General features: G+C 44.0%; 1 protein-coding gene across 1 annotated transcript in view; it reads left to right on the top strand.

The window, feature by feature from the left end:
• The window catches only part of PRKCB (protein kinase C beta), a 344,681-nt gene that overhangs the window by 296,727 nt on the left and 30,579 nt on the right, over nt 1–17,375 (top strand). The window contains exons 12-14 of the mRNA XM_077449335.1: nt 1,037–1,099; nt 10,436–10,574; nt 12,034–12,114. Of these exons, the coding sequence (XP_077305461.1) occupies nt 1,037–1,099; nt 10,436–10,574; nt 12,034–12,114 (283 nt within the window). The remainder of the gene's footprint in view (nt 1–1,036; nt 1,100–10,435; nt 10,575–12,033; nt 12,115–17,375) is intronic.

Raw genomic sequence — 17,375 nt, 5'->3', positions numbered from 1 at the left:
TGGTGGCCACACTAAATATTGAAACTTTGGGCCCAATTTGTTTGTGCTGCGTTATTTTGAGGGGACAGCAAATTTACACTACTATACAATGTAGCAAAGTGTAATTTCTTCAAAGTTGTCACATGAAAAGATATAATAAAATATTTACAAAAATGCAAGGGTTGTACTCACTCTTGTGAGATACTGTGTATCAGGCTGACTGAGGCCTGTGGTGAAAATCCCTGACAGTTAAGAAGATTGCAGACAAAGATGCAAGAGCTGCATGCACTCCACTATGGGTACTTTGAAGCTACAGATTTTTTTTAGTTTTGCTATTTTGGGGAAATTTCCCTTTACTTCCTGTCCCAGAGATGCAACAGAACGTTAGAGCTCTCCTCCTAGACAATTCCCCTCCCACACACACACACACACACACACACACACACACACACACACACACACACACACACACACACACGCGTTCTCTCACCATCTCACCCACATGCACCCACCTCAGTCGCCAATGCACTAATGCCCACCATTGCACCTTGGAACTTGCTGACACTATACCAATGCACACATCTATGTTATCCACAACTGCAGTGACGTGCCCTTCTGTATTCAGTCTGTTATACACAATATAAATATAAAAAATATATAATATATGTTTTCAGTGAGTTTTTATGCTGAGCATTTCCTCCCTATCACATCTGAGTAGCCCATGTGACTATATAGTAACGCATGTTGGCTTGTACTCAGTGGTACATGACAGCCCGCTCCCTCCCTGCCCACTAGCTTAACAAAATGGGGGTGGGATACTACATGTAGATTAATGGTGGCTTTACCTCACTAATTTTCTATTTCCACAAAAAAATGATTGGATTTCAAATATGTATTTGTATGACAATTTAAAACAGGCTTTTTTTTTGTTGTTTTTTTTTTTTTAGTAAAATAATTACAGTGCCATCATCCTCATACATAAATAAAAGGCACAATGTCAATTAAACAGTGTATTTTTAGTTTAATTTTAAAAGACCGTCTTACTGTTTGTAACTAGATTCTATGCAGCAGAAATTGCAGTTGGACTGCTCTTCCTTCAAAGCAAAGGCATTGTGTACCGGTATGTATGAAATATGTTCTCTATCATTCCATCGATTCGTTTTTATCTCCCTCCATCCTTCTCTGTCTCATTTTCCTCCTTCTACTTTTGCTTTCACTTAATTTTTCTCTCCTCACTTTCTATTTATACCTTCCGCACAACTCTTACTCCTCTCCCTTATCTTTATCTTGCTTCCTTTCTTAATCTTGCCATGCATTAGAAGATATTCAAAGACACACTTGTACAAAAATTCTCAGTACATTAAGCCTCTATGCACACTGGGCTTAAAAAAAATGCCAGTTCCCTTGGCAGAAAACATTCCTATAGAGCGGTTTTTGTACAAAGTTTAGATGAGTATAGCAGGGAGCTGGCTATCTTGCCTGCAGTATCAGACGACACTCTGCTACATTGTTGCAGTGAGACTCCATCCTGCTTATCTGAGGGTATTCAGACTACAAGAGGAGAGGAAGCGATTAGACCTAGGGGAGAGAATCTGCCCCCCAGGTCAGTCCACCGTGTGATTTTAGGCATCCACAGCAGGACATCCAGCCTGTTAGTGGGGGGGATCCCAAGTGCATATCCAGGTGCATCTGCACCTATGGTGTGAAGCATTCCAGTGTAAGGTGACCAGTCGGGTCCCTAGAAGAACCTGCCTGTTCCAGGACATTCATTTGGGCCTTGACTGCAGGATTGGGTGAGAGGGCTTTTTCTCATTTGCAGGAAACAAGGACACAGCACACAGAGTTGTATGGACACTGTATACAGAGATCTTTGCTCTTAGTCACCTTCCTGACACATGTGGACACCAGACCATTCAGATACAGAGACACTGTATACAGATGCCATTTTCTTTTCAACTTGCTGAGGAAGATCCTGCATCTTTTACTTCGTAATCCAGGTCAATTGTGTTTTTTGGCCCTGTTATTCGGGAGTTTAAAGGAGAAGTCCAGCCTGAGCTCATTCCACGGGGGTGTTCTCCTATGGGTCACAGGAGTGCAATGCGTTTTGCACTCCCGTGACCCGTTTTCAGCAGAGAGCGGTCTGGAGTCTGTTCTCTGCTCACGTCACCAAGGTGAGTCCAGGCACTGCGTCATCCCGACTCTGGGAGTCTGGATCCGCCAGGTGCCTGGACTTAGCTGCCCGCCCCTCCACAACTTAGCGTTCCAATGAGCGTGGAGGAGCAGAGCGGGAGAGCTGCCGATTGACAGTCAGCATCTCTCAGCTCAGTGGTGCTCGGTGGCTTGGTTCTCAGTGAAGAGTCGGCAGGGGAGAATTGCAGCATCCGCCTAGGTAAGTATGATTATGGGATCAAAAAAAATCCCATACTACTTTTAAGTTTACCAACGAGAGTGTCTAGCTGATGCAAAGCCTCATCTTTCTTTAAAGGGATTGAAGCTTCTAGTGCCATATGGGCCTGTACACACATACTCAGGGGTCAGTATATGTCCACAAAAGTACAGGATAGATGGACTTTTATTTATTTTTTTACTGGTAATGGCTGCGATCTGCAATTTTATTTCATTTTTTTGTAAGACTATGAAATTGCGGCGGACAAATCTGACCCCAAATTACACTTTTTTGGGGACCAGTGACATTATTACATTGATCAGTGCTATAAAAATGCACTGATCAATGTATAAATGACACTGGCATAGAAGGGGTTAACACTAGGGGCGATCATGGGGTTAATTGTGTTCCCTCAGCATTTTCTAACTGTAGGGGGGCATGGGCTTACTGGAACATGACAGAGATCACTGCTCCCGATCACTGTGAACCGAAGATCTCAGTCATGTCATCTGGCAGAACGGGGAATCGCCTTGTTTACAAAGGCAGATCCCCATCCTGCCTCTGTGCATAATGATCGCGGGCGGTGGACACCGAGTCCGCCGGACCCTCGGCTCGTAGCGGACATGCGTGTGGCCACCGGCAATCTCACATGCACGGAACAACGTACAGGCACGTGGGTTCACGCAGGAGAGCCGATCTGCTGGTTGGCAAGTGGCTAAGTGTACCTCTGCTCTTGGGGTTATTCTCAAATTTGGAATCCCCTGAAAGCAGCCTGAATATACTATTGAGCTATATTGCTCTTAATTTCAATTATAGCTCTCCAGTTGATTACTTGAATATATATATACTGGTATGGTTTATTACTTTCCTACAGAATATTGCAGTAGAGACAATGTCTGTGGTTTATGATAACGTGTGTGTTTCTCATTGGTCCATGCACTTACACTATTGCCAGGTATGCCAGAGGTTCTGAGACTGTTATTGGGGTTGAGAGGCAGAGTAACGGACTGAACAAACTTAAGCAGCTCCTCTGGGGGTAGTGCTACACAAGTTTAGGAGCATTTTGCCTCCCAGAAAGCTCCAATCAGAAATGCAAACCACACATTAGGATGATTTACAGGCATATTTTAAGCTCAACGTTTAGAGGCAGGAAAAAAAAAAACTTCTGATTGAAGCTTTTTGGCAGAAAAAAAAACAAAACTCTCCTAAACTTATCTAAACTTTGTACAAATAACGCTCTGTCAAGAGAGTTGGAGTTTTTTTTTTTTTGTTTTTTTTTTTAAGCCCAGTGGGTATGGAGCCCCTTTCACACATGCAGACCGTTCAAGCCCGCTTGTCAGTTTTTTCAGGTGGACCTGAACGGATGCTCTATGGAGTGACAGGTGCCAGTGGTGACATATCCGTCAATCGGATCGGATGGAAATGGACAGGTGGTCCGTTTTCATCCGATTTCCCCATAGAGGAGAGCGGAGATCTGACAGGTCCATCTCTGCACAGTGAGCGAAGACGGACCTGTCATGCGCCGACTCGGCAGGGATCAACGGATCGATCCCTGCTGAGCGAGCAGAATCCGTATGACGAATCCACATGTGTGAAAGGAGCCTAATCACTGTATTAGTGTCACTGGTCCCCAAAAAGTGACGCTTAGGGGGTTATTTACTAAAGGAAAATCCACTTTGCACTGCAAGTGCACTTTGAAGTAAAGTCACTGTAGATCCGAGGGGGACATGCAAGGAAAATAAAAAACAGCATTTTAGTTTGCACATGATTGGATGATAAAATCAGCAGAGCTTCCCCTCATTTCAGATCTACCCCTTAGATTTAGAGCGACTGCACTTCCAAGTGCACTTGCAGTGCAAAGTGGATCTGCCTTTCGTAAATAATCCTCTTAGTGTCTGATTTTGTCTGTTACAATATCGCAGTCCTGCTTTAAGTCGCTGATCACTGCCATTACTAGTAAAAAAAAAAAAAAAAAAAAAAAAAAGATCCCATGGTTTGAAGACACTATAACTTCTGCGCAAACCAATCAATATACACTTATTGGGATTCTTTTACCAAAAATATTTAGCGGAGTACATATTGGTTTAAATTGATGAAGAAATTCTTTTTTGTTTACATTTTGTTATTGGATTTGTTTTATAGTAGAAAGTGAAAAAAATATTGTGTTTTATTTATTTTATTTATTTCTTCTTTTTTTTTTTTTTTTTTTTTTTTTTTTTTTAAATTGTTGGTCATTTTGATTATAGCGCAAAAAAATAAAAACCACAGAAGTGGTGAAATACCACCAAAAGAAACCTCTATTTGTGGGTTAAAAAAAGGACATTTTATTTGGGTACAGCGTTGTCTATTTAACCACTTCAGCCCCAGAAAACTTGGCTGCTGAATGACCGGGCCATTTTTTGTGATTCGGCTCTGTGTCACTTCAACTGAAAATTTTGTGGTCTTGCGACACTGCACCGATGTCCTCTTTTTTACCACAAATAGAGCTTTCTTTTGGTGATATTTGATCGCCTCTGCGCTTTTTTATTTTTTGTGCTATAAACAAAAAAAAAAGTGCCAATTTTGAAAAAAACACAATATTTTGTACTTTTTGCTTTAATGAATATCCCCACTTTTTAAAAAAAAAAGCAATTTTTTTCTCAGTTTAGACCGATATGTATTCTTCTACATAATTTTGGTTAACAAAAAAAATCACAATATGCGTATATTGATTGGTTTGCGCAAAATTTATAGCGTCTACAAAATAGGGGATAGATTTATAGTAGTTTTAATATTTTGTTCACTAGTAATGGCTGCGATCTGCGATTTTTATCGGAACTGCGACATTATGGCGGAAACATAGGACCCTTTTGAAAAAATTTTGAGAGCATTGGCATTTATACAGCGATCAGTGCTATAAAAATTCTCTGATTACTGTAAAAATGTCACTGGCAGGGAAAGGGTTAACACTAGGGGCGATCAAGGAGTTAACTGTGTTCCCTGTGTGTGTTTCTAGCTGTAGGTGGAGGGGACTGACCTAGAGGAAGTGACAGAATGTGGTTCCTAGCTAATAGGAACTCACAATCCATCACATCTCGCAGAACAGGGATTTGTGCGTTTACGCACACATTCTGCCTCTCGTTCCCACGATCGCACGTGGTCATTGCGACTGTCGGCCATGAGCATCGACACCCCTGATGTGCAGCGGGTGCGCGTCTGCCATCCCGATCCCACGAGCCAACGTATAGGTACGACGGCTCGCGGGATCGTGCCGACCTCCCGCAGTAAAATGACGGCGGTTGGTCGGTAAGCCGTTAAAGTAGCGCAGTGCCGTATCACAAAAAATGGCATAGTCAGGAAGGGGGGGGGGGGGGGGGGGTAAAACCTTCCGGCGCTCAAGTGGTTAAAACAGAACATTTTCTATCAAAGTTTTACTAATGTATGGCTAGCTTTAGCCGTTCTTTCCGGTTCCTCTTTCTAATAGTTGGCAATAAACCAAATGAGACATCAAAACAAAGGGAAAAAACTGCCCGAATCCTCAGTGCACATTGTATGTCGAGCACTTTTTTGACACTTGATGTGGGCAGTTCACCACGTTGGCTCCCTTTGTTCTTGTTCCCCTTCACACCTGTGTTCTGTGAGAAACAAATCGGATTGTAGAGAAGCGGAATGTAGATGTGGCAGAAGATCTGGGGTGAAATGGGAGAAGAGCCGGCTTTACTCCTACACAGAGCTCCGGTACATCTTCTAATGGCCCATCCTTCTAAGATATCCAGTGTCCACCTGATGAACATGACATCCAGCAGGAATGGGGGGATTTTGCAGCATTTTCCCATAGGCTTGTTAATGAGCACACTGGGGTCCGTGCACACGGTGTATTGATTCCATGTAATATTAGTGCTCTGAGAATATGGTGTGTGGGAGTGAGTGGGTGGGTGTGTGTCATTAGCTTTACTTCTCCTACATAAACTTGTCATTCCCGAAGCCTTCCTTCTAACTTTAATTGAAAGGAATGTATATGTTGCTTTCTGTTTTTATTTCACTCATTTAAGACTGCCATATTCTGTAGAGAATTTACAGACCACATTGAACTGTTCACTTCAGCCCAGCCTCATAGGAACTTGGTCTAAGGCTGGCCATACATGGTTCAAATCTCATTGAACCATTAATGGGCAGGCTGCATGTACCAAGTTGATCAATCAACTTGGGTTCAACCAGCCTGCCGGAGTCTCTTGTGAGTATCGCTAGTGGCTGTAAATAGCTTCTAGCGATGATCACTGTCTTCTCCCAGTGGGGACCACTTCCCAGCCCCCCACCAGGAGAAGGCCATGGCCCAGCAGATTTGGCATAGAGACTGTGTTGATGAGGGAATCAAACTAAGAAACTTGCTCAGTGTATGGCCGGCCTAAGGTTGCTTATTACAGGAAACTTAAGTAGCACATGTGTCAATTGAAGGCTTGCATTGCAGAGCTAGCTGTACCATCCACAAGAGCCGATGCCCAGAGACATAAACTTACAGAACTTCTGCTTCTACATTAACCTGAATAGAAAGTGTCATGCTACAAATGTAATACACACAGAAAAACTATATGAACTTTGTGCGATAAATCAAAGAAACACTCAAATGTGAATCCAAAAAGTCCCAAATATAGTAAGTCTTTAAGTGTACCAAGAAATTGTATGAGATTAGAAATTGCACCTGAACCAGACTGAAATCGCACAGGACTCAAGTCGCACTGCATACAAACTGTAAAAACTCGCTGAAAACTCATCTGAAACATGTCCCTGCAAGTGAGAACTATGCAGTTTGCCATTAGTTTTCATGCATGTATGGTGTGAACAAGCACTAAAAAAGTCACATGACACTAAATATAGGAATCGGCAATTGGCATTGGCGAGTACTTGAGAAAAAGTCTGGGTACTCGGCCTTAAAAACTGGTATTGGTGCATCCCTATCCACCCCTTTCACCCAAAGTGATAAGGTATAAGCTTACCAGCTGTACACGACCCTCAATCTAAAGCGAAGTCCTATAAAGCACAGCCACATGCCCGTAGATGTGACTGGTGCACCTCTGTTATGTTAACTTAGCTGTCACCTCCTGCTGTCATCTGTGTTCCCACCTCTGACCGACTGCAGCATATGGCTCAGGAGAAATGTTTAAGAAAAATGGCCCACATAGTGTAGAAAGTCTAATAAAAGGCTTTATTTATAAAAAAAAAAAAAAATATGAAGCACTTACATATAATAAAAAACGTGCGTGAAAGCTAAACCAGCCAGAATACAAATTCAGACCCTTCCTGGTTGACGCTACAGCGTGATGACGTCAGCAATTGTCTCCACCCAACCAACGGAACAAGGAAGGATGCTTTTAGAAGCAGTTGGTGTCTGATGGGGCCATGCTAGTATAGACCATACAACTGCCTGTCTGTGATTTCTGGGGCACTATATACAACCCTGGTTCCTTCTTTCCACCTCAACATGCTGATTCATTTTTTAAATAAAGCCTTTCTGTTTTTATTACATACTTTATTTTAGACCAAGAGATGTCATCACTGGGTCTCTGTGCTATGTAGGGAGCGCATAGCTGGTGAAAGGGGATGGCAGGGTGCTGCACCTGCCTCGGTGCTCCTCTCAAGAGTCCTCAGCCTTGATACAAGCAGCGGGCTTGCAAATATCAAAATGCCTTGATGGGTGGATGTCAGTCTGGAGGAGTGCACATTTCTAGCCAGACTCTATTTGCATGCAATACACACCGTAGGTAATGTGTGATGCTTATACTGCATGATTGAAAGTACTTAAATCCAATGCATTAAAGGGGGGGGGGGGGGGGGGACAGTCAGGGCTAGAAGATGTTTGACACCCTCCAGCCAGGAAAAGAGGTGGGCGTCATCTGCCTTGCTGCAGCTTCTAATACAAACTGTAAGAAGCTCACATTCTGCAATTTCAATATAGAAGAGGAGCCTGTACAAGTATTGAAGACTTGAAGGTAAGGTTGGAGTGCAGCTTTAATCCTTCTCTGCTGCTATAAAAAGGCAGTATGAGCAATGAGGACCTCTACTGGGCAGCGTAGTGGTGTAGTGGTTTGCACTTTTGCCTAGCAGCAAAAGGGTCGCTGGTTCGAATCCCAACCATGACACTACCTGCCTGGAGTTTGCATGTTCTCCCTGTGCCTGCGTGGGTTTCCTCCATGTACTTCAGTTTCCTCCCGCACCCCAAAGACCTGCTGGTAGGTTAATTGGATCCTGTCTAAATTTGGCCCTAATATGTGTGTGTATGAATGTGAGCTAGGGACCTGAGATTGTAAGCTCCTTGAGAGCAGGGACTGATGTGAATGTACAATGTATATGGAAAGCGATGCAAAATTGACAGCGCTATATAAGTACCTGAAATAAAAATAAATACTGTATGCACCTAAGCAGATGTAATCTTTATATTTAATTCTCCTTCAGTTTTGGCAGCATCCAAATCCCAGTGGAGGCTGCAAATCACTGTACTACTAGGGGCTACTACTACCGTGATAGGCACAGCCTTCGGGGGCCAGTGCTCTGCAGTTACAGAATTTCTTTCTGAAGATTGACAATAATAATTACTGTAGTAGCAACTACTACAGTGATTTGCAGCTTCCACATGGATCGTTCAGGTATAAGATACAGTGCCTTTGTCACTGTTACAACCAAAAACATAAATGTATTTTATTGGGCTTTTATGTGATAGACCAACACAAAGTGGCACATAATTGTGAAGTGGAAGGAAAATGATAAATGGTTTTCAAAGTTTTTTTACAAATAAATATGCGAAAAGTGTGGCGTGCATTTTTATTCAGCCCTCTTTACTCTGATGCCTCTAACTAAAATCTAGTGGAACCAATTGACTTCAGAAGTCACCCAATTAGTAAGTAGAGTCCACCTGTGTGTAGTTTAATCTTAGTATTAATACAACTGTTCTGTGAAGCCCCCAGAGGTTTGTTAGGGAGCCTTAGTGAACAAACAACTCATGAAGGCCAAGGAACACAACAGACAGGTCAGGGATAAAGTTGTGGAGAAGTTTAAAGCAGGGTTAGGTTATAAAAAAAATATATCCAAAGCTTTGAACATCTCACTGAGCACTGTTCAAACCTACCAAGACATGGCCATCCACCTAAACTGACAGGCCAGGCAAGAAGGTGCTCTGGTCAGATGAGACAAAAATTTTACTTTTTGGCCTAAAAGCAAAACGCTATGTGTGGCAGAAAACTAACACTGCATATCACCCTGAACACACCACCCCCACTGTGAAACATGGTGGTGTTAACAACATGGTGTGAAGATGTTTTACTTTCAGCAGGGACAGGGAAGCTGGTTAGAGTTGATGGGGAAGATGGATGGAGCCAAATACAGGGCAATCTTAAAAGAAAAAACAGTTGAGACTGGGGCGGTTCACCTTCCAGCAGGACAACGACCCTAAACATACAGCCAGAGCTACAATGGAATGGTTTAAATCAAAGCATAAATTTATGTGTTAGAATGGCCCAGTCAAAGTCCAGTTTGAAATCCAATTGAGAATCTGTTGTAAGCCTTGAAAATTGCTGTTCAGACGCTCAAAGAAGAACGGGCAAAAATGTCACACTCTAGATGTGCAAAGCTGGCAGAGACATCCCCAAAAAGACTTGCAGCTGTAATTGCAGTGAAAGGCGGTTCTACAAAGTATTGACTCAGGGGGGCTGAATACAAATGCATACCTTTTCAGATATTTATTTGTAAAAAAAAGAAAAAAATTGAAACCCATTTATCATTTTTATTCCACTTCACAGTTATGTGGTACTTTGTTGGTCTATCACACAAAATCCCACTAAAATATATTTACGTTTTTTTGGTTGTAAAATGACAAAATGTGCAACATTTCAAGGGGTATGAATACTTTTTCAGGACACTGTATGCATACTTGCACTGTTTCCAGCTTGATCAGTAAAACTATGCTATCAAATTCATAGCTAAGCTTTAAAAGAAATCGCAACATGTTTACAGTTTGAAAAGATGCCCCATCCAACCATTAGCTGCTGTGACGAGAATGTACTCTTCTCGAAGTTATTGTTTAATGTTCTGTTTATCCAGGGACTTGAAGCTGGACAATGTCATGTTGGACTCAGAGGGTCACATCAAGATTGCAGACTTTGGGATGTGTAAAGAGAACATGTGGGATGGAGTGACAACAAAGACTTTTTGTGGTACCCCGGACTATATAGCCCCAGAGGTAATGTGTGCCGTATACTGACATGTAAGAACAGATTTACCATGGCTAACCAGCACCAACAATAAATGGTTTAACCACTTACCGCCCATAGGCTGTAAATGTTGAAGTTGTTATGCCAGGTTCACAGCAGCTACAACCATTATCCTGGTATCCTTCTTTTCTGCCAGCGATTCCCTATCTGGTAAAAGTGATCACTTTTACAGGCAGCAGAAGAGGGGGCCGCCTTTACCAGGCTTTCCCATCCCATTAGGAAGCTTGGTACTGATGCGACCACTCTGATTGCAATTACTGTGAAAAGTGGAAGGAACGGAAGTTCCTTCCCCCTTTCTGTGATGTCAAAAACTGGTTTGTTGATTAGCCATTAAGCCATGAAGCCATTACCAGCTTGTACAGCATCTGATCAAACGGATCTTGGTTTGATCAGATGCGTTGGAGATAAGAGGAGAGATCTGGGATCTAATAGATCTCTCCAAAAAAGAGGACCTACTATCACAAGGCATGTTATTCATTCATTCTGATGGCAATAAAGTTGATCCAAAAAAAGTTATGGTACAGTGTTAAAAAAATAAAAATAAATCTTTTTAATTAAAATCATAAAATAAATGTTAAAGCGTTCCCGTCCACCACGTGCAAATGCGAGCACACGTTTAAGTCCTACATGCATATGTAAATGTAAAATGTAGCATCACATGTGCGGTATCACCGTGAACAGCAGAGTAATGCCCCGTACACACGGTCGGGCTTTCCAACGGAAAATGTTCGATGGGAGATTTTTGTCAGAAATTCCGACCGTGTGTAGGCTCCATCGGACAATTTCCATCGGAAATTTCCATCACACAAAATTTGAGATGTGAATTTTTCTCAGTTTGTCGTAGGTGTTGTACATCATTTTTCTCAGCTTGTCGTACGTGTTGTACATCACCGCGTTCTTGGCGTTCACAATTTCCGACCAACTTTGTGTGACCATGTGTATGCAAGACAAGTTTGAACCAACATCTTTCGGAAAAAAATCCATGGATTTTGTTGTTGGAATGTTCGATCAATGTCCGATCCTGTGTACGGGGCATAAGAGTGATAATTCTAGCACCAGACTTCCTGTTTAACTATAAAAAACTGAAAAAACTTTTGAAGTTTGAAAATCTGCTGCACAAATGTGACATAAAACATTTCAGCACCCACTACTTTATTCTCTTGGGTAGCTTTTCTCAACCTTTTCACCCCAGGGGAACCCTTGAAATAATTTTCAGGTCTCGGGGAACCCCAAATATAATTAATTTTAACAGAAGAAATTCTCCCTTAAGGAGCTAAAATCTATTATGGCAAAAAAAAGTCTACATCCACCAGCTCAGACTACTTCCCCCATACAGGACTAAAAGGCCTGAAAAGTTTAGGATGTTTTTGGTGGTGTTTTCCAAAATCAGCATACATCTCTTAATCGTTTTATATTTCCCTGATCTAGATCATTGCTTACCAACCATATGGGAAGTCCGTGGATTGGTGGGCCTTTGGCATCTTACTTTACGAAATGTTAGCTGGGCAGGTAATTATTTTATTTCATCTTTTGGCTTTTTTTATTTACTTTGGTTAACATTTTGCCGTTTGTGCTGAAATTGATAAAAACAAAAACAAAAAACTGTTGGTCCTATTGGCATCATCTAGTCGCTGCGTAATCTGTGGTTGAAACAAACTATTAAAATCTGATTACTGTGGACGGCTTCAGTTTCTGTGCATGAACCTTCATTGCTGGCATCCTTGCGATTGTCTGGTCTATATAAATATCGCCAGAGCCTTGTAATTGCCAAATACAGCCATACTTGAATACTGTTGGCTATTACCAAAACTATATTACCACAACTATTTCTTATTGATTACCAGCATTGCTTTTACCAAAACACTAAAAGCTTGATTTACGTTAGAGGAAGCTGAGATTTGGTTTTCTTATTCACATACCTAGTGGTGACGTGTTGAATAAGAGCAGTATTCCTAATGCCGCATACACACGTAGCCGTCTATCCGACGGACTTAGTCTGGCGGACTTCCCACCAGACTGCTGGCGGGCTTCCCGCCAGACTGTCCGCCGACTTTCCGAACGGGCTACTTGCCCACACACGGCACTTTTTCAGCGGACTAATACGGCGTACTAAGTCCGCCGTACTATCCGCCCTACTGAACGGACTCGCCCCCACACGCGGAGGAAAGTCCGCTCATTTCGAGCGCGTCTCCAGGTAGGCGGGGCCCGCGAAGGAGATGTCGCTGGCCCCGCCACCTGGTATGTCTTAAAGGGGAACCCCAACGCCGAAAAAAATCGGCGTGGGGGTCCCCCCCAAGTCCACAACAGACCCTTGTCCGAGCACGCTACCCGGCCGGCCAGGAAAGGAGGGGCGAGCGAGCGCCCCCCCCCCTCCTGAGCCCTACCAGGCCGCGTGCCCTCAACATGGGGGGGTGCCTTGGGGAAGTGGGGGCTGCGCGGCCCCCCCCCACCCCAAAGCACCTTGTCCCCATGTTGATCATGTTGATGAGGACAAGGGCCTCTTCCCGACAACCCTGACCGTTGGTTGTCGGGGTCTGCGGCGAGGGGCTTATCGGAATCCGGGATCCCCCTTTAATAAGGGGGCCCCCGGATACCGGCCCCCCACCCTATGTTAATGAGTATGGGGTACAATGTACCCTTACCCATTCACCTGTAAAATAAAGTACAAAAAAAAACACAACACACAAGATAAAATAATTTATTGCACAGCTCCGGGGGTCTTCCATCTTCGGGGGTCTTCTCGCCGGACTCCTCCGCTATCTTCTTGTAGCTCTTTTGCTAGCGGAGGAGCCCGGCATTCTTCTTCGTCGCCGCGGCCTCTTCTTCTGACTTCGGGGGTCTTGTCCCCTCTTCGATTCTTCTGGTGGGCCACCGCGCCTTCTTATAGCTCTTTTACAGGCGGTGGCCCGGTCTTCTGTCGTCGCCGCCTTCCGTTCTTCTTCTCCTTCTCTTGGAGATGTTGACTCGAAGCTCTCTCTGGCCGCAATGCCAGGGACGCCCTGCGCGGTGACTTATATAGGGACAAGGGGCGGGGTCATCGGTTGATGTCACATGGGTTGATGTCACACGGTGACCCCGCCCCCATTACGATGTCACAGTCCCGAAGGATGCTGGGACTGTCGCCATGTGACATCAACCCATGTGACATCAATCGATGACCCCGCCCCTTGTCCCTATATAAGTCACCGCGCAGCGCGTCCCTGGCATTGCAGCCGGAGAGAGCTTCGAGTCAACTTCTCCAGGAGAAGAAGGAGAAGAAGAACGGAAGGCGGCGGCGACAGAAGACCGGGCCACCGCCTGTAAAAGAGCTATAAGAAGGCACGTTGGCCCGGCAGAAGAACCGAAGAGGGGGACAAGACCCCCGAAGTCGGAAGAAGAGGCCGCGGCGACGAAGAAGAATGCCGGGCTCCTCCGCTAGCAAAAGAGCTGCAAGAAGATAGCGGAGGAGTCCGGCGAGAAGACCCCCGAAGCTGTGCAATAAATTATTTTATCTTGTGTGTTGTGTTTTTTTTTTTTTTTGTACTTTATTTTACAGGTGAATGGGTAGGGGTACATTGTACCCCATACTCATTCACATAGGGTGGGGGGCCGGTATCCCGGATTCCGATAAGCCCCTCGCCCGCAGACCCCCGACAACCAACGGCCAGGGTTGTCGGGAAGAGGCCCTTGTCTTCATCAACATGGGGACAAGGTGCTTTGGGGTGGGGGGGCCGCGCGGCCCCCCCCTTCCCCAAGGCACCCCCCATGTTGAGGGCACGCGGCCTGGTACGGCTCAGGAGGGGGGCGCTCGCTCGCCCCTCCTTTCCTGGCCGGCCGGGTTGCGTGCTCGCACAAGGGTCTGTTGTGGACTTGGGGGGGACCCGCACGCCGATTTTTTTTCGGCGTTGGGGTTCCTCTTTAAGTCCATACCAGGTGGCGGGGCCAGCGGCGTCTCCTTCGCGGGCCCCGCCTACCTGGAGACCCACTCGAAATGAGCGGACTTTTCTCCGGGTGGGAAAAGTCTGTTCATTTCAAAAGTACGGCGGACTGGCACACACACGGCCAGATTGTCCGCCGAAATGCAAGTCCGGCGGGAAGGTTGGAGTGCAAAACTACTTTCTAAGTCCGCCGTACTTTCGGGTCAAAAAAGTATGCCGGAGGCTACACACGGGGGGATTGTCCGGCGGACTTGAGTTTGCCGGACTTTTCCACGCGCTTGTTTGATCGTGTGTACGCGGCATAAGATCTTCAAATGTATTCAGTCCAAGGGGACTATGTTGATATTTTAGGCATAAGTAGTTGTTAAGGGCGTTCCTGCTTTAAAAAAAAACTGTATTAAAACACAAGCTTCTGAACGGACATCATATATAAAGTACTGTGACAAATAAAATAAAAAAATACCATATAAATTCAAACTGAATAAAGGTGTGCAAATGGTTATTTACATAAATGGCATAAAAAGTGAAACATTCATATACCATAAATAAATAAAATGTTCATGCACGGAATTGGAAAAAAAAAAAGTCCCATACCAAATGTAGTGAGTCAGAATTGATTCCAAGATATAGCGGCACAAGAAATTCTCTGGGTCCCAAATCAGATGTCCAAGCAGAGGAAAAACACCACATGTCCTTTAAACCCACTTTTATATATGCTTGCCAGAGCTAGGGTGACTTTTTGTGCAGAGAAGGCAGAAAACGCTTGTATAAGTGAAATCTCACTTTGGGATCCAGGATCCTCCAGCAGGCCTCTACAGACAGATATTCCACTGTTTAGGGTCCCCAGAAATGAAGATAAACCAAGCACCAGGCTCACATAGTATAAAATCTTGAGTGGTACTTTATTAAAATACGCACACTAAAGAGTGTATAAAATAATCGGCGTCTCACCATCCAAAGGAACTACAAATCCCACAATGCAATGCGGGATCATGTGTGGGGGGGGGTGACGTCACGGCCTCCGGTTCTGCCCAAGCTGGAAGTTGTGACATCAACACGCATGCAGGGTACTGCATTGCATTGTGGGATTCCTTGTTTTTTTTTTTTTTAGACCTCTCACGAACGCCAATCATGGGACATTCTTTACTCCCATTGATGCCAGGGCATTTTCTACTCACAATGGCCACAGTCTGGTTCTAATAAGGTCTGGAGGGGAGTAAACTTGCCCTTTGTTCAGAAAGTTTGGAGATCCCTGATCTAGAAGAGTAACAGAAGCCTAGATTTTGGGTTGGTGGCACACCATGGGTTTTTGTTATAATAACTAAAACATTGGCATCCAATCTTAATTGAAAGTATAACATTGTATGTGTAATTCTTGCTGCCCATGTAATCATTCAGTTTCAGCATTGTCACATAGAGATGAAACGTCAACACACTGTATCCTGCAATACTCTGACCAATTAAAAGGATATTTGCAGGATACAGAAGACGAGCCTGCTGAGTTGATTGGAAAAAAAACTGCCTGTGTCCCAGGCTTAACGCATCCCCTACACAATGACACCAATAGAATACATTGTTTCAGCATGTAATTATATAGAAAAGCATTACTGTTACCACAGTATATAAATACAATGAAAGACTAATAATCCATTGTATCCCCATATAATTGGTATCCAGATAATATGCATTAAGATAACAAGCCTTCTGTGTGTAGCTGCCCCTCCTAATACCTGAATCCCATCTCTATCCAGTGATGTACACGAGTACCTCAGTGTCCAACAATGTACATGAGTGCCTCGGCCATCCGAGACTCTCCCTCCTGATTGGCTGAGACACAGTAGTGGTGCCATTGGCTCCCACTGCTGTCAAAGTCAGCCAATCAGGAGAGAGAGGAGGTGGGGCCCCACCGCAGCTCCGTGTCTGAATGGACACACAGGTGCCCCATAGCAAGCTGCTTGCTGTTGGGGCACTCGACAGGAGGGAGGGGGCCAGGAGCACTGGAGAGGGATCTGAGAAGAGAAGGATCTGGGCTGCTCTGTGCAAAACCACTACACAGAGCAGGTAAGTATAACATGTTTGTTATTTTTAACGAAAAATAAATAACTAAAATAAGACTTTAGTATCACTTTAAAGATCAGTGTTAGCCAAATCTTCTCTATAGCTTTAGTGATCTAAGTTACCCTGTATAAATATGTGCAGGAATGCCTAGACCTCTTCCTGCTGCTGAACTTGAAGTGTACAAGCTCCCAATAGTGGACTACAGAACACCTCAACCTGTTCTCCATAATGTAAGGAGATGTGATCAGTCGTCCTAACACACTTCCTGATAATATTGGGACAACACTGCAGAATTCACAAGATTGCACTGAATTTTGAGCAGGATCAACAGTAAAGAACATTCCCCAAACTATTGCACAATTGTCCAATATGTCTCTTTAGCTTGAACAGTACCCCTCACTAGAAATTGGAGCGCAGTAATTTGATAGGTGTCCATAGTAGTTGTACCCTTTACTTTATTTATTACAGATATTTATATAGCACTGACATTTACACAGCGCTTTATGTATATATTGTACATTCACATAAGTCCCTGCCCTCAAAAAGCTTACAATCTCAGGTCCCTAACTTACATTCATACATACACCTATTAGGGCCAATTTAGTCAGGAGCCAATTAACCTACCAGCATGTTTTTGGAGTGTGGGAGTAAACGAATGCAAGCAGAGAGAACATGCAAACTCCATGCAAGCTGTATTTGGTTGGTATGCTGCTAACCAGTGACCCTAGTGCTGCCATAAAGAAATCATAACTACTAAGCCGCTGTGCTGTTTGCTTAAAGTCTGCTGTCTATTTG

This window comes from Lithobates pipiens, unplaced genomic scaffold (assembly GCF_037356315.1).
Source record: "Lithobates pipiens isolate NorthernLeopardFrog02 unplaced genomic scaffold, aLitPip1_a1.2 Scaffold_22, whole genome shotgun sequence".
Classification (NCBI taxonomy): domain Eukaryota; kingdom Metazoa; phylum Chordata; class Amphibia; order Anura; family Ranidae; genus Lithobates; species Lithobates pipiens.
The sequence above is the reverse complement of the archived record's forward strand: the minus strand, read 5'-3'. Positions and strand labels throughout refer to the sequence as shown.